We start from the raw sequence: 20,511 nt of genomic DNA, 5'->3' as shown, positions 1-20,511 counted from the left end.
TCTGGGTAAGCCTACAGGCAACCTGCTGTGCACTGCAAATAGCGGGACTGCAAGAAAAAAAGGTTTGATTCCATAAGAGAAAGTATCATTTTGAGGACAGATGACATTATAACAGAAAACAGTTGAGAAAGTTTTGAATGCTTAACAAATCCGCAAAACGTCCATTCATGTGACACACCTGCCTAACCTTTGCAGATCTAATATTAGATTTTTTTTTTTACTGTAAGTGGAAAAAAAATCTTAATTACCAGAATTAAAGGATGGAAAACAAATAATTTATATAATGTGATCTAATTTATTGAATATGACTGTGAAACTTGTAGAACTTGTTACAGGTGTAATGATTTAACATTTTCAGAGTTAAAACTTTTCACAGAGTAACAAAAGTATAGAAAGCTAATATTAGCTGGTTGTTAGTCAGGCTGTCTGCTCAGGTAAAGCTTGCAGTCAGTTACTCAACAGACATGCAGCCAGTTACCTTAACAAGGGTGAGATTACTGGAACTCCCTCGGTTTCCTGTGTGCATTTTAGGTAATAGAAACATTTAAGATACAGCTGAATTTGTCTTGAATTTGTTTTTGTCGGCAGCTGAGAAATAGCACACAGCAACAGGTGTGGGAGAGGCAGGGCTGTGGTACCGTGCTCCACAGAGGCATTGATGACTTTAAAACAGAATGTTATTGGGGAAGATCTTGATGATTTTTGAAAATGTAGCTCCCTTTTAAGCTTATTACGTCTTCATAACGGTAACCAGCCCAAGCCTTGTTGCATTCTGGTGTTGTTTCACTGGGGTCACATATGATACTCAGAGTAGAACTTCACATCATTTTGAGGCTGTAAATATTATTTTTTTGACATTTCCTCAATACATAAATGTTAGCATTCTTTGGTTAGTGGTTATCTCCTTTGTGAGTCACATACACATGCTACTGTGTATGTGTACTGTGCAACTGTGACTTTGTCGATTGATTGATTGATTGATTGATTTTAATATTTTTCTGTAAGTTGGATGGCAGACCTTTAGATTATTTTACGAGGTTTGATTTTCTAGTCAGAGTTTAAAAGAAGTAACTCAATTTAGTCTTTAGAGAATTAAACCCCTTTCTGTTGTTAGGCCTTTACATCATACTGAAAAAAAAAACATTCACTACATGTGACTAAAACACTGGTGATATAACTATTACTTACAGAGCTGCTCTACAAATAAGCCATTTATTGACCTAAATGTTGTATTTTATCTTGATTCCTTAATGTATGAAACTGAAAGCGGGCTGACCCTTGGCCCTGTTGTGCTCTGGACGACCCAGCATGCATTCAGCCTCAGCCCAGCTAGACAGCCCAGATGTCAGTGGTAGGTTATAGGACCCTAGACGACTGGTCTTCACATGGACACACTTCGCCTGAGGCCACTGGCAAGTTCCAAGCTCCAGACGCTCAGCCTCCACTGTGTATCTCCGGTCCTTCACAAAAACCCACTGCCTCTGCAGCAGCTGGGAAGCTAGGAGGGGAAAAAAACAGCATGTTTTTATATTTTAAGATTTTCATCATGGTAGGGAAGCTGCGTTTTACATTTTTCTTGTTGGCACCATGTTGTTTAGTCTTTGTAGAAAACTGGAAAGTATGTGCCCCTCGTGGTGAAAAATATAAAAGTAGTGCTACTGGGCTAAAATGTTTGAATGTTTTACTTGAGCTAGAGGGTACTTGAGGTTATTATTGGTAACTGCAGGTTTTTAACTACATTTTTAAAATTCAGTTTAGATCTGAGATATATTTTTAAAAAATATGCAGTTAAATCTCAATAAAGGATGTGATAGAAATCTTGATTTATTTATCCAATTGAGAAGTACTTTAAGTTCTTTAAAAGTTAGACTTCTTCCAGTAATGAAAAGTATATCTATGTATATAAAAGTATATGCACAGTAACTTGGTCTGGGCTCCTTTTACATGACTTATTTGATCAATGTATCATGAAGGAAATCAGCCTGTAGGAACGGAAACTCAGATTGCTTTAATCGTTTCCTTCAACTCATCTGCATTGTTGGGTCTGGTGTCAGTCATCTTTCTCTTGACAATACTCTATAGATTACCCATGGGGTTCAAGTCAGGCTAGTCTGATGGTCAGTCTAGTATGGTTTTCTTTTTTGTAAGTTAATTTTTATGACCCGTAAAAATGCACAGAAATAAGAATTAGAAATAGTTGAACCAGATTAAACTAGCTCAAAGAACATCCGAAAGAAACATAAAACCCCAATTTAAGTTTGAAAATGCACTCAGAGACAAAGACTCGAACTCTTGGAGAAATGTCCTGTGGTCTGAAGTGTTAACAACTCCTTTCCAACTGTGATGTATGGCGGTGACAGGATGCTGCAGGAGTGACCGGTGCACTCCACATGAGGAAAGGACATTATATGGAAATGTTAAAGCAACATTTAAAGGCAAGAAATGTGTCTTCCAAATGGACAATGATTGTATGCATGCTTCTTAATTTTTTACAAAAGTGGCTCGAGGACAGTAAAGTCAATATTTTGATGTGGCTAGCGCAGAATGACTTTGGATTTTCTCTCTGTGGACCCTGGCTTGCTTGCAGTCCAAATCCCCAACTATCAGGTTAAGTGGTCTGTAGGGTACGTGTGTGTGTATTTGGACTTTGTATTGCCAAAGGAAAATCCTCTGGACCAATGGAGAAAAACCTCCATTGGTCCAGGTAACCCTGAAAGGATAGGCGGGTATAGAGAATGAATGGGTGCATGTTTTTTCAATCAAAAATTATATGGCATTATTGAATCATGATAATAAAATCAAACACATTTAACATAATTTAACTGATTCTATTCAATAACTGGTGCTACTATTGTTAGTGCCGCTTAAATAATGCATGGCCATAATAATAATAATTTAGGCTATTTAACAGTCATATAGTTGGCTTTCTGTTATATTGTCCTGTTAGATAAGACATAGGTAGGTCATCCACAGAACCTCAAATATTTGCTTTGTTGGTTTCCTTTCATTAAAATAGGTCAAGCAATTTTTAATTGTAATAATGTTTTTTTGGAAGTTTTATGCGCTGAGATAAATTTTCCTTTGCACCATCACCACCACCAGCAGCAGCCTGAACCACTGATACAGCACAGGATAGATCTGTGTTTTGATGTTGCTTGCTCTAAATTACAATTCTAACATCTGAATGTTGCAGTTTAAATTGACCGGCGAATATTTTTCTAGTCTGCCATTGTTAAACTTTGATGAGTTTGTAGCCTCGGTTCACTGCTCTTAGATGACAGGAGGAGCGGTACCCGAGTGTGGCATTCTGCCACTTTCAGGCTCAGTGTGCTCATACTGGTCATTCTGCATATGTTGTGTGTAACATGCAGTTCAGTGAGTTAACAAGGTCTTTTTGTTTCCATATCCTCCTCACACTTGATATTTTCTCCTTTTTGAAATATTTTATGAGATGGTTGGGTGTAATCAATCAATCAATCAAATTTTATTTGTATAGCACATTTCAGCAGCAAGGCATTTCAAAGTGCTTTACATCCTAACAAACACAAAAACACAAAGTCATGCAACATGGACTCAACAATCAAAACATTACATTAAGTCAAATGCCATCATGAAATTTGTAATTGATTACGTTTCAAATACGACTCTAAACAGGTGGGTTTTTTGTCGAGATTTTTAAGGAAGTCAGTGTTTCAGCTGTTTTACAGTTTTCTGGAAGTTTGTTCCAGATTTGTGGTGCATAGAAGCTGAATGCTGCTTCTCCTCGTTTGGTTCTGGTTCTGGGGATGCAGAGCAGACCAGAACCAGAAGACCTGAGAGGTCCGGAAGGTTGATACAACAACAACAGATCTTGAATGTATTGTGGTGCTAAGCCGTTCAGTGATATACAGTACAGACCAAAGGTTTGGACACACTCTCTCATTGAATTCAATGAGAAAGTGTGTCCAAACTTTTGGTCTGTACTGTATAAACTAACAGTATTTTAAAATCTATTCTTTGAGCTACAGGGAGCCAGAGTAGAGACTTTAAAACTGGTGTTATGTGCTCTATCTTCCGGTTTTGGTGAGATGGTTTTGGTGAGAACACGAGCAGCTGGATCAGCTGCAGCTGTTTGATTGATTTGTTGGACAAACTTGTGAAGACGCAGTTGCAGTAATCAATGCGACTAAAGATAAACACATGGATGAGTTTCTCTAGATCTTGTTGAGATATAAGTCCTCTAATCCTGGAGATGTGCATCCCAGAAGATCATCAGTTTCTGAAACAGTCAAACCAGCCCGTCTGGCAGCAACAACCGCGTCACATTCAAAGTCTATTAAATCCCCTCTGATAGCATTGACTTACTGCCATGTAATGTGCTATTTACTACAGGTACCTCATAAAGGGGCTAGAAGTAGTGAGCATATGTGCCCATAAATACAAATTCTGAATATACCGGATCTGCAGAGATCTGTGGGCAAGAACCAAGCCACACTGCCTTTCATGGAGGCTTGGTATGCTGCAAGCTATTCACTCCGACATATCCCTGGATAAATATGGAGTCCTGTGACTTCCAGCATGTAGACTAGTATTGGGAAAATATTCTGTGTATAATTTTTCCTTTGCCCTCTGTTCCATGGAGAAATGTCTTTCCCTTTACATCGCAGCTCGTGGGACAGACTCTAAAATAAACAGTTAAACTTTGCATAAACATGCTTTTTTGTGGTATTTTCACAGACTGTCTTTCTTTTTATTTTGATGCTGTCTGTGTTATTCTTATTTTAAAGTGATGACCTTTGGTGCTTCCAATTAAGCTCTTTAAAGTTGGTAGGGAAAGAAAGAGGAAAGAGACAGGTCAGCTGTGTGTGTGCGGGTGTGTGAGAAAGTGTGTTGTCGCGATTTGAAGAGCAAAGGTTTTCTTGGGTATTCCATGTTTTATCAGCTGGCTTATCTAAAGGTCAGAGGTCAGCTCTTATGTTCCAGGTGAGGCTAAGGTTTTCAACTTCTGATAAAGCCGGATGAAAACGTCATGTTCTCCCACTGGTACTCAACAGGTTGCCAGGTTTTGTTGATGATGCCTGGATTGATTGATTTGTTGGACAGACTTGTGGATTTATTGATCATAGATAAAGTAAAAGCTTCATAGAGAAATAGGTCTCTGAGTTTACACTTTAGCTTTGCAATATTTAACTCGTCTATTCTACATGAAGTTCATTTTAGTTGTCTGTAAAAACCCATGTTATATATTCAAACAAGTCAAACCACTTATTACATACATATTGCTGATATGGCCGATAACCTATATTTACCAATATTGTATATGTTACATATATTTCACTACCATTTCGACACAATGAAAGACATGACCACACAGTCAACTTCACTGTTACTTTTTCGGTTTAGTGAAACTTCCCACAATCCTGTGCTGCATCACTATCACTGGCACACAACCAAATACCGAGTAACCAATCTCCTTCCCCATCAATAAGATGGAAGTAAATATTTGTTATATTGGAAGTAAAAACTGGGCTGATGTTAACATTAGCCAAGTTTTATTTATTGGACTGGTACTGACAGGTTAAAAAATGACCAATATCGGCCGATGCTGATATTAGTGCCGATAGCATTTTTAAGAGTGGATTACTTCACTTGTTATGGAGATTTGGTGTAAGCTTTATTTTATGTCGGTAAGTTCGCTATACTTATCAACTTTTACAAACCGTGTAGTGACTTTTCAAAAAGAGTCAAATCTAATGTGCTCACAACTTAAAGTGTATGCAAATAAACCACATTAACAGTCACAGTTGCAATTACTCCATTCGCTGGGATATGAAACAACCAGTGAATCAAAATGCTCCACCAAGCAGCAAAAATGACTGAATAAGCTGGTAGGGTTTTAAGGGAAATACAAGAGGACATAATAAAACAAAAATATTTCCCAACAGATGAATTCTTGTCTCTTGCAGGAGCAGGAAAAGCGTAGCAGACCTCTTTCAACTAGCTGGCCAGCAGTGTGCAGCAGCAGGTGGGGAAGGGGTATTTTGTTGCATTTTCATCTATTAGTATATATGACTTCTGTCCCCCGTTGAACACTGTGCAGAATTTAAAATGCAGATACGAAACAGCACTACAGCCGCCGGAGTGCCAGGCTTAAAATTGCGCCAATTAACTGATTTAAAAAACGTTTTAAAATTTCCCGATCTGTTGGTGCAAACTCAGCAGAAAAGACACAAAGTCACTTGTGGGAAGCTCGTGTTTCTCTTTAATACTGACAAATGTTCTCTTTTATCAAGGGAACAGTTTGGCATATTTTTTGTTCAGAGAACTGAACTCAGACTCAACCTGGAACATATGAGGTTGTCCATTTTGTTTCAGCATAGCTTAGCACAGCCAAAGAAAAATAATTATCACAAAAAAATATCAAAAAATGTTTTAGATATAAATGGTCTGGAAATGTCAATTATGTAGATATTTAGTTTAAAAAGTGAAGATTTTCGGACATTTAGATGCTTAGTAGAAGTCTTAATGCCAGCCTGTTTTAGCCGATGTTGAGTACTGCAACATCAGCCTCAAAGTCACCGACTTTTGATCCCTAACTCAGTTGTTCTAACTCAGTTGTTCATGAGGGGACAGGCTGCAGTGCACATGATATGTGAACTGAGGACCTTTCAACATTTTTTAACTTTTTTATTGTTGTGACGACATAATTAGAAAACACAAATTACTCCATTCATTATCCGCGTGTCATCGCTGCGTCCTCCAACTGCTTGCTCATTTTGCTGCTTGTGGGCTCAATGTTATGTTGGCGCGCAAGACGGAACCCAGAGGATCCGGTTAAAGGATTTTCAAAATAAAAAATCCTCCAGACTCAAATACTACATAAAACGGAAATAATTTAATTATTTCTTGCGCGGCCCGGTACCAATTGGTCCCCGGACCGGTACCGGTCGCGGCCCGGGGGTTGGGGACCACTGCACTAGATCAATGAGCGGACTTACCATTTACGTTTTACAAGGGAATTTTAAAAATCATCAACTAACTGTTTATGCTTTGAATGCAGCTGCTGCCGAGTTACTGTCCGGACATGGATGCAGGCACATAAAGAAAAGGAAAGGAGCAGGAAATATTGGTGGGGACTGTCCCCGTCAGGCCAAATATGGTGGGGACATGTCCACACCAGTCCTTCAGGAAGTTACGCCTGTGCTTTAACCCATAAAGCTCTACGTGTGTTTTTCACGGACGAGCTCACCACTCTTAACGAGGACGATTTATAAGGAGGCTGTGCTTCCTCTCTTTGTAGTTACATTAAATCAATGTCTTCAGGAATCAATCTGAAAATATGTCTTCCATCTATTCATCACTTCCAGTATTCTCCCATTCAGGCCCGGTGGGCTCCACTGGGACGCCTCGCTGTCGTGTTGTGGGGAAGCGGAGGCCTGCAGTGCGATGAAACTCTCAGTAATCAGCATTAGGGTCTCTCCATCCTGCGCCTTCCTGCACCACTGCGGTCAGAGCGCCCGGCCAGCTGAAGCAGCATCGACGTAGCTGTATTTCTCTACGCAGGCGTCCGTCTTTTGTTGCACAACCAGGTGCATGTGAACCGGCCATTCCTTGACAGTCTGCTCACACGGAGGATCCCTCCCTACCCCACGCACACCACACGCCACCACTCCCTCGCCCGGTCTGTTCCTGGAGCTCAGTGAGAATATCACCGGGGTGGAATGGAAACTTCATTTTGCCGGGGCTAATATTAGCCCGGGCCTCTGGAAAATTCCTTTTAAATGATCGCAAGCTGAGAAAAAGCAAGGAATTTGTTTAGTGTTTTTGCCTGACAGCTATTCTCCGCGTACGCTGCTGTTTGTGTTTCAGATGGTAGCGGAAGGCGGGAGGGTCCTGGGAACACAGATGTGATATGACGAGATGTCGGATCTGTCTCTTTCTGTGCCTGAAGTTTTTTAGATTTAAATATGTTTTATATTTTTGATACCTAACAGAACTGGCCATGCAACTTGATTGTCATAAGATTGTTTTTATTTGGTAATAAAAACCCATAGGTTATTCTTCGAGAGAAGTGGTTTGTGTCAACCAGTTTGTATCCCAGTAACCTGATGCTTGAACTACACCTGCTTTGTTTTATTACTATATAACCCTAACTTTACAACCTGTGTGTGTATATTTTGCTAGGAACATCCCACCTGGCCATAGTTCAGAGGGTGAACAATGAAGGCGAGGGAGACCCCTTCTATGAGGTTCTGGGAATTGTCACCTTGGAGGACGTTATTGAAGAAATAATCAAGTCAGAGATCCTGGATGAGACTGACTTATACAGTAGGTCTCCTTCTCTAAGCTCATAAATAGTTCAGTGTTTGAATGTAGAGATGTGTCAAATGAGATGGTGTCGTTTTACCAAAAGGTTTTTCATGTGGAACCATTTTGCTAGGTTCCACAGAAAAATGAGCCAAAAGTTTAACCTCCTGTGTGAAAAGCTGAGAAAGGCTCGCGGCTGATTGCAGCGAAAGATTGTTCTACAAAGTATGGACACAAAGAAGCCGATTACAAATCCTCAGATTTTAATTTGAAAGAGATTTTTTTTTTTTAAATTCATCATTTTCAGTCTTCTCTGTTTTATGTTGATTAATCATTTTCACTCCAAAGCGTTTGCCAAAGTAATCGCCACCAGAAGTGTTTTGGGTTGAGGTCTTTCATGGAACATATTTACTTTCAATGTTTCTTTGAAAATAATCTTACCGTAGTCCATGGATTTGAAAAACAAAACAACAAAAAAAAAAACTATTGCAGCGAAAGATTGTTCTACAAATCTGCCGAAATATCAACCCTTTTCTAATGTGCCACACCAAATCCTAACACATATGGCTTTCTGTAACGTCAGGAATGTGGTAAGAATGTAGTAAGAATGTGGTAACGATGTCGCCCGCTAAAGGTCTCCTTTTCTGAGAAAGTGGCCACAGCTGCTGTTCCAGAAAAGCCAAAGAGCTTTGGGTAACTCCAGTTTAGGCACCCTGTGACCTGGGACAACCAGCTCACTGTCCGTGCCTCAAAGTAATGTTTTCCTTGATGGAGGAACGGCTTCAGGTTGTGTTTTCATCTTTTCTCCTCAGCCGACAACAAGACGAAGAAGAAAATCACCCATCGGGACAGGAAGCAGGACTTCTCGGCCTTCAAGCCCACTGACAATGAAATGAAGGTTAAAATATCACCTCAGCTTCTGCTGGCTGCCCTGCGTTTCCTAGCTACAGGCAAGTAGGGCTGCGTTGCTGCTTGACTTCCCCTAGTGTGCCTTCAGCTCCTAAATGTGGGGAAGGTTTGTGTGTGTGCGTGCGGGGGTGGGTGCGTGCGTGTGTGTGCGGGCTTTGAGTTTTGGCTGTAAGGGAAGGAGGACTGCGTATGTGTGTAGAATGAGTATCTGGGTGTACATTAGTGGGTGTGAGGGAATGAGCTGTGTAAAGACTCACAACAAGTGTGTTGGTATGCATGTGTGGGTGAAGAGGTGGTAGGCTCCTTGAGCGTGCTGCACGGGACATCCACAGGCTGTGTGGAGAGATCCTGGAAAAAGAAAAGAAAAAACACAGGCGTTTATTTGCTTGCATGTCATGCACCGAAGGTTACACGTTGCAGTCTTTGCTCGCAGCTTCAAAACACACTTCACACACTTCCTCCTCAATGACATCACGTCCAGCGTTTTTGGCCTATGATCGCGGTTCTCACACAAGTCGACATACTTGGGTGCTTGCTGGTGTAAAATGTGAGGCATTTCAGCAGCTTTCCCCGGGGAAGCGGAGCAGGCGGCAGCGGACGGTGGAGTTGTAGTACGACGGCAGCGGCTGACGGTGCCTCATTGCATTTGGATTTGCTTGCGAACTTTGACCTCGCGGCTAAGCGTTGATTAAGTTTCTCTAAAGGCTATTAGGGAGTTTAGTTCCTCACGCCCGCAGCCAGCTGACACACATCACCGCCGCTGAGTTGAAGGAGCTGATTGGCCCAACAGGTGGCTAAGGCTGACCAGTTGCTGTTGGGATACACACTTCCTCATTTCTGCTCCAGTTTGTCCCAAAATGCAGGGTGTGTGTGTAGTTTTATTAAGTGGTGGCGATAAGTATTTCTTTAGGCTTGTGAACACATTGGCTTTGTTTTCCCTCATTTTCTGTCCATTTTCAATCGCTTGGTCAGAACATTTATGGATAACATTCTGAAACTTAGACTGAGCCACAGTGGTTGAGAGAAAACCCCACACGGAAAATACATAAAGTAAAAAATATGATCTTATTTTGGAAAGAAAAGACAACATTTACCTGGAAGGCGACCACTGGAGTGTGGATGGCACCTTATCTTATGCTAAACAGAGGTAAATTGGAATCAGGGTCGGAATTTCACACTAAACAGAGGTAAATTGAAATAAATAACACAACTCAATAGTAGCTATTTCTGTGAAATGAACAACGTTCTACTGTCTCAGAACACAGGAAGATGCACTTGAAGTGACGTCACTGTCTTGTTTGTTGTGTCTCCATATTTAATGATGGCCGACCATCTGGGGATTAAAGTTTAAGGCTTTTTACGCAGTTCATTAGTGCCCTCGCCTGGTCAAATGATTATTAGCTGAATTAACTAGAAAGTGGGGGGTGTCTGTCTCTGTCCGTCACAGGGCAACAGAGAGACACACAGGACAAATAACCGCACACACACTCACCCAAGGACAATTTACAGAAACCAATTAACCTAACAGTCATATGTTTGGACTGTGGGAGGAAGCTGGAGTACCCAGAGAGAACCCACGCATGCACAGGGAGAACATTCAGAAAGATCCCAGGCTGGGATTTGAACCCAGGACTTGTTCCACTGTGCAGCCATGCCTCTTACCCTTTAAGAGGCCTGTGTTATTTAGCTGTGCTTTTTTCAAGAAGGCACTTGCTTTGCTGCTATGGAGCTTCAAACATCGTGTCTTCCTCTAGACAGATGCTCAGGACCCAGCATGAGGGTGTCTGGTCATGGGATTCAGAAAATGTAGAAAATATCCACTCATTGTTTTTCAGTTTTGAATGAATAAGCGCACATACTCGTTTGTTTTTCAGTTATGTTTTTAATAAAAATCTTGTCCTATTTAACCCATAAAATGTGAGGTCATTTCAAAAACCGCTTCACAGTCACCTGATGGTCTCTTTTTGTCCAAAACTTGGTTTTTCAGAGCTGGAGCCGTTCTTTCCGGCGCAGATGTCAGAAAAGATCCTGCTGCGATTACTGAAACTCCCCAACGTCATCCAGGAGCTGAAATATGACGCGAATAACAAGCGGGCAACAGGGCACTACCTCTACCACAGGAACAAGCCTGTGGATTATTTCATCCTGGTCCTGCAGGTGCGCATACAATTGGGCACAGTGGAGGGGAAAATAAGCATGATTTTAGTTAAAAAGATTTTAATCCAGCATGTTTACCATTACCAGAAATACTATTTACATTTAAAAGAGTGAATGTCAGCGCTTCAGCTCTTTAAAATCAGACAATAAAAGTGGAGAAGATGTAGCTTCTCCCAAGCTTTTCACATCACATTGATGAATTTTCATCAACCATGAATTTGTCAGTTTAATAAACTATTGTTTTCCTCGGCCATAATGTTTTTCCACTGTGCAGACTGCAGGGGTTCATTCCCACAGAGGCCATGCATCCTTAAATGACATGCATGCTATGGTTTTAATGCAGGCTGGCTTAGATTACAACAGCAGCAATGGCAAAGATAAACAACTCATGAGTAGTAAAAGATGTTTGACCTCATCATTTTTCACATGCCAGCCTGTTTACAGCCTTAAAATGTACAGTCCTTCTATTAGGATTGAAACGATTAATTAGATTAGTCGTGGCTAATTGATTATTGAAATAAATCTGTTCTACCCAGAATTTTTTAAGTGGCATTTTTGGCTTCACTTGGAACATATTTTATTTAGCTGCAGATCCATTGCTACAATTGATCAAGCTTCCACTAAAGGAATGCTATGTTGTTACATTTTAGGCAGTATTTTCTTTTTTAAAAAGGGGATTAAATGATTTATTTGCAACTTTTCAATGTATTTTTAATATTGTGTAAAAATGCTGTTTGTAGTTATAAACAATCTGCAGCACATGATTAATGATTAATCCGCAGAATAATTGATAAAATAATCAATTACTAAAATAAACGTTATTCAAAAGCCCTACTTTCTGTATGTTTAAAACGAGCTGTAAATAGAAAAGATAACACTCACAATAACTTTGTGGACGCTCAGTCACAGCATCCACACCAAAGAGTGTTGCTGTCACTGATAGGCTTCTGATTGATGAAGGTCAATTCAAATGAAAATCTGATGATTCCATTCACCTGTATGTGATCATACCATGTCAGAAATTGTTCACAAACATCAAATCAACTTTCTTTTGTGGCCACTGCAGTCCCCACACCGAAACCCAAGAGAAACTCTGGATGATCTAGTTGGACTAGTTAGCAGCTAGGATTTGGTTAAAGATCCTTGTTTGTACGCTCCGGGATTATGAAAAGTTAAAAGACTAGACTAATCCTGTCTGCAAATTTAGTTGTACAAACTATTAATAGCAGGAGTGTAAACAGGTATGGAGGATCACGAGGGTTTATGTTGTTCTTTTTTTATTTTTCAATCTTACATCGCTCAATACTTTGTCAGTTTTGTTATGACTGACTCACTCCTTAGCATGTAAAGAAAATCTGGGTTGCAGATTTCTAGAGGGACGTTTTATCTTTCTGAGAATTCAGTTGTGGCTCTTTGCTGGATGCGTAGCAATGTCCTGCCGCTGTTTAAAACAGCTCACTCATAAAACACATATTAGTCCAGGTTTTCTTTTCCTATGCTCATCTCTCACACCTCACGATGATGAAGACAGCATCGGCTGGTTCTGTCCAGGTCCAGATCAAACAAGCTGGTTCACCTCTCGGCCCAATAAATTTACTGTGAAGGCGCTTTTCCTTCCTGAAAGTTGTTTCAAGATGTTGAGGCAGAGATGGTGTAAATGTACACATTCATTTACACCATCCCGTCGTTTCCAAACCATGTTTTTCTGCACAATTCGTGATCCAATTGTACATTTACCACCTTCACAGATCTCTTCGGTTTCTGCTTTTTATGATCAGACAAAGTAAATAAAAATATAGATTTCAAATTATGATTTTGTTTACTGCTATCAAAGCTACCAAAATCAGCCTGGCCCCAGGTGAAAAAGTAGTTGCCCCTTTATCCTAGTACTGGTTATGCCACTGCTGGGACCAACATCTGCCTTTGAGGTCATTGTGATAATTGGTCTTTTCTAATACTGTAGAGGAAAGTTGGCTTACTCTTCTTTGTAGAACTGATTTAATTCAGTTAAATCAGAACTCTTGTATGGCTCATAATCCATACAAGCCATCTAAAACCTTTATTTTATTTGCTTTCAGCCGCTCAGAGCTAATAAGTCTTTTGGATCCCATAACCTAATTTATCCTATAAGGATAAATTGGTTTAAGATCCTTAATGTGATGGTCAGACATTAAGGTTTTCAAGTACAGAGCAGAATTTGTGATTCCTTCAATAGCAGCAACCCATGCAGAACATTAAAGCAGCAATGCAGCCCCAGACCATCACACTACCACCACCTTGTTTTGTACTGGGACGCATGCCGTCAACAAGGTTCTAGTTTTGCCTCATCTGTAAACTGAATGTTTCCCAGAACAAGATTTGTTTTGGCAGATTTGAGATGGGCTTTTGTGTTTTTTTAATGCTCCCCTGGATGGCCTTTTCAACCAGTTTCGATCACGAATGACTTTAATTGATGCGAGAGAGGCCGACCACCACTCCTTCGAAGGTTCTTGACTTTGTCACCCTTCCTGACTGATTAATATCAATGACTTTGCTCCTCATCTATTTTTGAATTTATTTAGATCAGGCGATCATGTGTTGCCCTCTCACATCTTTTAGGCTAGGTGGCCAGTGAAATTAAATTAAACTTCCCAAATAAATGGGGTTAAGTGAGTTAATACATGGTTTAACAAGTGAGATCATTACTTTTGGGTGTCTTTCTGTCCTCAAAAAATGAAGTCGTCATTTAAAAAGTGCTCTAACTAAATAACCTTTGTTTTTTATGGCTATAGGGGAAAGTGGAAGTGGAGGCAGGAAAAGAGGAGATGAAGTTTGAAGCAGGACCGTTCTCCTTCTACGGGATGATGGCTCTAACAGCGCCACCTGGTAAGAGCGCTAGGTCTTTGTCGTCAGGGTGAGGGACCATATGGGGGAAAACTAAAAAATCAGCCATCACTTTCTCCATAATGGATGTTTTTTGATTGTCATTAATGTTAATTAATTGTAAGTCGTCCAAAGATTATAATATATGATTTATGTTTAACCTCAAATTCGAGATTATACTTTTGCAAATATCTTTTGTAGCCCTTTTCTGTTCATGTTTTGTATTCTGAGGACCTAAAAAGCTTCTTGTTTCTAAGCAAAGACCCAGTGATTGAGCTGAAAGTGGCTGTTTTAAAGAGGCAGCATGACGTCATGGACAAACGTCACCAGAGAACATCAGCTGGTGATTGACTCAGTCCTCCCAGTTCATTCATAAACTTCACAGACGGCCATGTTCTGTGGTTGGATTTAGGGAGACACCTAGTGGTGAAATGGTGGAACATACATCCCATCTAGTTCTAAGTGAAATCAAACCAAACCCAGGGATGTTTCAGACCTCCTTATCTGAAAACTAATTGCTTCTGATTGAAACTCCTCTCACGGATTGAATAACTTTTAAAGCTATTGATTATTTCTACACTATTGACACTCTTGTTTTTTCTTCTTCCTTTCTTTCGGTCTTTTCTCCTCACGATGTCCTTTCCCTCTTCTTCCCAAGTGCCGCTGTCTCTGTCTCGTACATTCACCGTCAGTAGGGCAGAATCATTAGCGGGATCTCCAGGTATGGTGACTTTTTCTGTCCTTTTTAATGCCCATTTTACTAATTATATCTCCAGCCAGGAACTAACAGGGTTCCCACACAATCTGGAAAAATCTGACATTGAGTTCATTGATTTACAGATCTGGATAAGTTTGGAAAAAGAAAGTAAGATTTCAGAAAAATATTTGTATTTCCGGATTAGGTCCTGTATTTAAAATCAAAATATGCCCTTCCTTAATTTCTTTCCTACTTTAATACTTTCCTACCTAATGTCTTTACTTCTTTCAATCCTTGTTCTCTTTCCAGTCTGTCTTTGTCTTCCATCCTTCTTTCTTCCGTTTTATTCCTTCCGTTCTTGTTTCTGTTTCCTTCTGTCCTTCGTTCCTTCCTGTCTTTTCTTTCTCTGTTACTAAATGTTACCTATGTTACGACATTCCTTGTTTTGCCTTCGTATCTTCTTTTCCTCCTTCACTGATTCCTATGTTCCTCTCTTCCTCCCTCCCTTAAATTCTTCCTCGTTTCCTTTCTCCTAGTTTCTTGTTTTCACAGGTTTCATCTTTACAGCCTGAATCTCCTAAACTGATGGAGAACACCAGTATTTTTATACCAGGAATTCTGTAATCTTAAGTATACAGTATATACATATACGTCTGAAAGAGTGTTTCCATTGATCCTTGTTGTGGTGTTTGTTGCTCACTATGAAACCTGCTGTTCAAGCCTGTTTGGGCTGAAAAAGAACGCAGCACAGACTCAAGGGCCTCGTCCCCTGAGCCATTAGTCAAGTGTCTGAATGGTGTCTTGGATCCGGAGGCCCCAGAGTGGAACCAGGCTCCGCCCCCACAAGCCCCTGACCTTTAACCCTCCCACTGTATAAACAAGACCTGCAGCTACAGCCCCCTGCTGGACAGCGCACATACAGTACATCCACATACGTATGTCCACATGTGCAGACCCATGTCCACCCGTACCCACACAAACACACCCTCATGTTTCTGCCTGCACAAAAACAGCCACATTGAGCCTCTTTGCGTCTTTTTCCACCTGTTACGATGTGGCGATTGGCTCAGCGACAAACGCACACCGCCTCTTTGTGTGTTGACCCGGTACCTAGAAAGTGGAGTACTAATCCACTAGAGTTCACATGCCAGGTTTTTGGCCCACACACACACACACACACACACACACACACACACACGTCCTGACGTGGGATTACATACATTCCAGTCCATGTAGCAGCATTAGAGCTGGCCAAGCCGTTTTCACTTTTCACTGTTGTGTGTGATTTCCACGTCTTTAAGGAGTGGAAAACATAATCTGGCTTTAATTAAAAATTAGAGGGAAGAAAACAATAACAGAGCAAATCTTATGGGTGGTGGCACATGAAAAGTCAGCAGCAGCAGCATCCCCGGACACGCAGGGTTTACCGACAAATGAGATTTCCATACATCACAGCAAACCTCTGTGCTAATATGTAACAACTATAAAAACTGTAATTCTTCTGTAGCTTTTGATTTGTGTTTGAACTAGAATCTCTCTCCCTCCTCAACTTTCTTGCTGAAACCTGAACATTTTGGATAATAATATTAAGAACTATAAATAATATAAACCATCTTGGAAAAACCCCCCAAAACAAACCTGTTGTTCTATCTGAACAACAGCATGACGCAGTCACCACCATGCTTTACTGTGAGTGCACTGGATACATATTTTACACTTAAGTTGCCATTCATTCTAAAAGAAGTGTGAACAGTTTTGATATCCACACTGTGTGTATGATGTCATAGAGACACAGTTTCCCTCTTTTCACATGTCAAAAACATTCCAGCTAGCCTTGTTCAGTCACTTTGTAATGAAACTGGCCTTCTGTGAGTGAAATAAGTGTCTAATTAGTCCATTGATAGAAACTAGTAAGATAAAAAATAATTACAACAATCATTTGTGTTCTTGGACTGTGTTTAATACCTGACTTTAATTTCAGTGCTTCTCTTTTATCTTTGAGAAGCAGTGCTCTGTGATGCCCTGTTGGCCTTTGCTCAGTCAGATCTGTGCGTTTTGACCTTCTCGTCCTCTTATGTCCTCACAGAGAACAAGTCTCCTCCGCGCTCGTTTGGCCTGAACCACTCAGACTCTCTGAACAGGAGTGATCGCATAGAGGCCATCACACCGACGCTGGGCAACAGCAACAACCAGCTCAACTCCTTGCTTCATATGTACGTCCCAGATTATTCTGTCAGAGCGAGGTCGGACCTGCGGTACATCAAGGTGAGAAACAGCTGCAAGGATCCGGCCAGAGAACACGGAGGCTCAAAAGCCTGAGATGTACACCTGAAGCTCGTGTAGTTTATATTAATGCACTGTAAAACATTTCAGCTGCATTTAGTTGTGTCTGCTAACGTTTGCTCCTTACGTCAATGAAATCTTGTGAGTTTTAGGGTGCATTCACACCAGCCCTGTTTAACTGAACTCCAGTCCATTTGATCGAAAGTCTGGATCGTTTGAACGGATAATCAAACTCTGATGCAGACCAAAAAAAGTGAACTCTGGTCTGCCTATACCTAGGCCTCGATTCGACTAAAATGACGTCTGGCACTTTTTGAATGCCAAACGGACTAGACACAGCTCCAAAAGCAGGAAGTGGACTATAGTGCAGGGCATTCTGGGTAAATACAAATGATAGAGGGAGAAATGTTTCATAGTGTTTTACCACAGACAAATGAGAAATCCTAAAACTTCTATCGATATTCTAAATATTTTTGATCAATCTACCCACCTAGTGCGGAATGTGTAAGAATTATTAAACAACAGTATTAAGATATAACAACTCCCAATTGAAGAGTAACATCAAAAGTTAAAAAACTTAGTTAAAACCTAAACAAGTTTCTGGTTGACCTTACTGGTACTTGCATTTTCAAGGCAACAGATGAATCTCCATTTCTGAACAAGCTAAACCTCCTTCAAGTGTTTCACAGTGTGGCATAAATTGATATGTTAACAACAAAGAAGTTATTTTCTTGTTTTGTATTATGTTGCATTTATACACTGTTCCGCAGATGGTGTTTACCATTAATGCTTTAGGAACATGTCCGGTATCTGTTGCGAGAAGTGACCCCAGCAGCGACTCCTCTGTTGTCCAGGTAACGCGCCAGCAGTACCACAATGCCGTAATGGCGTCACGGATGGACAAGACCCCCCAGTCCACAGACAGCGAGCTCACCAAGATCGAGCTCACGCTGACAGAGTTCCACGACGGCGTGGAGATCCCGGCCATTGTCACCACCACGGCCAGCACCACGAGCACCTCCCCCGCCGTGGCCGTCGCCACGGCCAACGAGACGTCCCACCTGCTGAACCAGCAGCAGAACTGTGTGGGCCTGAGCCGGAGCAACCACAGCGCCCACAACGAGGGACACATGTAGCCCTCAACCTCCCGCTGCGGCCGGTGGAGACCCTCCACCTTGTCCCCTGGACACGCATGGAGCAGTGGTGTTAGGTGAAGAGGGAAAGTGGGCGGGAATCAGGGTTCTGCTCCAACCTGAAGCCCCAGTTCAGTCAGTGAGACCTTTCCACTGTAGGTGTCGATGGCAGCAGCGGGGACGATGGGTCACCAGAACCCCCCCGCTGCACTGACAGGACCAGTGAAACAAGTTTTTCAACGGACTGGAGGACGACGGAGTGCAGGTCCGCTCGCAACATAATGCAAAGCTCGCTGGACTTTCTCCTCAGGCCAAAGACTTTGGTCCCGCCCCCATCCCGCCATCCTCCTCCGTCCCGTCACACTGAAACAAACCCTCCGCTCCGGTGCTTCCTGCAGGGAGGCTCAGGCGACTGCTGGTCCAATCAGACTCACACACAGAGCAACGGTTCGTCACAGACTGCACCAAAACAAACCGCTAAACCGAGAACCAAGAATGTTTTTTTTCTTGTATTTATTTATTTTATAATATTGTTTGTATATATGTACACGTGGAGAAGTGAAAAATAAACTAAGAGCATGCATCCACAGAACATGCTACATATATGAACACCCACTCGTACTTGAGGAGGTGAGAGTCTTTTACAGAAACACTATTAGATCTTATTATTTTTACTATTATCCTAAATCAGGCTTATAGTATATTTTTCACCTTTTAAAGGAAAAAAAAAATCACACTATTGCCTTGGAGAGAAATTCTATAATTAGTTACTTTAACAAAGTGCAATGAACAATGATTTATTTAAGAGATGATTATAAAAGAAGATAATTCAGTGTATTCTAAGTTGGCAGATGTATTTGTATGTTTGTGCTGTGTGCACATTTGTTTTTGAGACGTGCTCAGCTGCGTCTCTTCCTCTTTGTCTCCGTCGCGTTTTTGACCTCAAGCACGTCCGGCTCAAGTGACGCCTTCACCAGTTACTGCAGCGTAGTTTGGGTGGGGAGGGGGCGACAGTGCCAACCAACAAAGGTATCTATGCATGTGAGGTTAAAGTGTTTTTATGCCTTTAGTTCAATCAAATGTGAGAACTGCACAGTATTAATGACCTCGTTCTAACACGTCAGAAAGAGCAACCTTGACTTTAAATGATGCACAGCTAATGCTTCTCCACTGTTTTGCTTATAAATATGTCTGTTTTTTTATTCCTTTTTTTTTTAGCTGATTTGGACACCAGGCTGTCTCATTGTTTTGGCTTCCCTGCAGATTGCAGTTAATAACCCGAGCTTAATAGTTATTGAGTCGATCCGATTTTAAGATGTTCTTCAACAATGCTGGCTGCTATTAAAGAGACATATTTATACATCGTTCTGATTTTTACTGATTGTGTTTAACTTGCATGATTAAAACATATTTTAAAGGATATTCCAGGGATGGGCAATTTGATTAGAGGATTATTTTGTAAATATTGGCTCCAAACTTCTTGTATAACTTACGTAAATAATAACACAAGTCAAAAAGTGTCAGGACAACAAGAAACCCATTCCTGAAGATGTCTAAAATAATTCAGATCATTTAGATTTTCTAAGAAAATCTAAAACCTTTCTAGTAAGGGTGAAGCTGTCCTGTAATCAACAATTTTGCATGTTTGAGCTTTTTAACATTGACTGGTGTGAACATGGGAAGTGTCAGAAAAGCAACAAAATAACTAAAACTGAATCTCCTCTTGTTTCTCTCTAGCATTAAGCACACAGCACAACTATTACTGATCATGTTGCTTTAATTCTTGTTATCAATAACCCTCATGATGAAGACTTTTTCAGCCATGAAATTAGCTTGTTGAAAGCTAATGAATTCATAATAGCTATCCGTAGCTAGCTGTGCTATGGTCCCTTTCTTCCAGTGTCTGTGAACTATACAGTTTTATTTATGAAGTAACTGTAACTGTTGCAAACTTCATCTTTAAAGTGATCCTAAAGCAGCTTCACAGTGTAAACGCCAGCTTTCTGGCTACAACGCCAGATTTTAATACCTGCAGCAATCATCTTCAAATCTCGTATGAAAAATCTGTCAAGCGTTTGTTAGAATTACATCTTTCTGTATGGCTTGTAGAGACTATATGAGCATTAAAACATAGATGCTATAAATGCATCAGTCATAGTTTTATTGATGAAAATCTTTCAAGCT

At 40.8% G+C, this 20,511-nt stretch overlaps 1 protein-coding gene across 2 annotated transcripts in view; it reads left to right on the top strand.

The window, feature by feature from the left end:
- cnnm2b (cyclin and CBS domain divalent metal cation transport mediator 2b) overlaps positions 1–19,687 on the top strand; it is a 55,062-nt gene extending 35,375 nt beyond the window's left edge. Inside the window, exons 2-8 of one of the 2 annotated variants that reach the window (XM_028019266.1) lie at positions 8,164–8,307; positions 9,099–9,236; positions 11,183–11,352; positions 14,124–14,217; positions 14,873–14,935; positions 16,998–17,176; positions 18,049–19,687. In XM_028019266.1, coding sequence (XP_027875067.1) covers positions 8,164–8,307; positions 9,099–9,236; positions 11,183–11,352; positions 14,124–14,217; positions 14,873–14,935; positions 16,998–17,176; positions 18,049–18,330 — 1,070 coding nt within the window. In that variant the 3' untranslated portion in view covers positions 18,331–19,687. The remainder of the gene's footprint in view (positions 1–8,163; positions 8,308–9,098; positions 9,237–11,182; positions 11,353–14,123; positions 14,218–14,872; positions 14,936–16,997; positions 17,177–18,048) is intronic. The other variant, XM_028019267.1, reaches the window with a different exon arrangement.
- Positions 19,688–20,511: the final 824 nt, after the last annotated feature.

Source organism: Xiphophorus couchianus, chromosome 5 (genome assembly GCF_001444195.1).
Source record: "Xiphophorus couchianus chromosome 5, X_couchianus-1.0, whole genome shotgun sequence".
Classification (NCBI taxonomy): domain Eukaryota; kingdom Metazoa; phylum Chordata; class Actinopteri; order Cyprinodontiformes; family Poeciliidae; genus Xiphophorus; species Xiphophorus couchianus.
The sequence above is the reverse complement of the archived record's forward strand: the minus strand, read 5'-3'. Positions and strand labels throughout refer to the sequence as shown.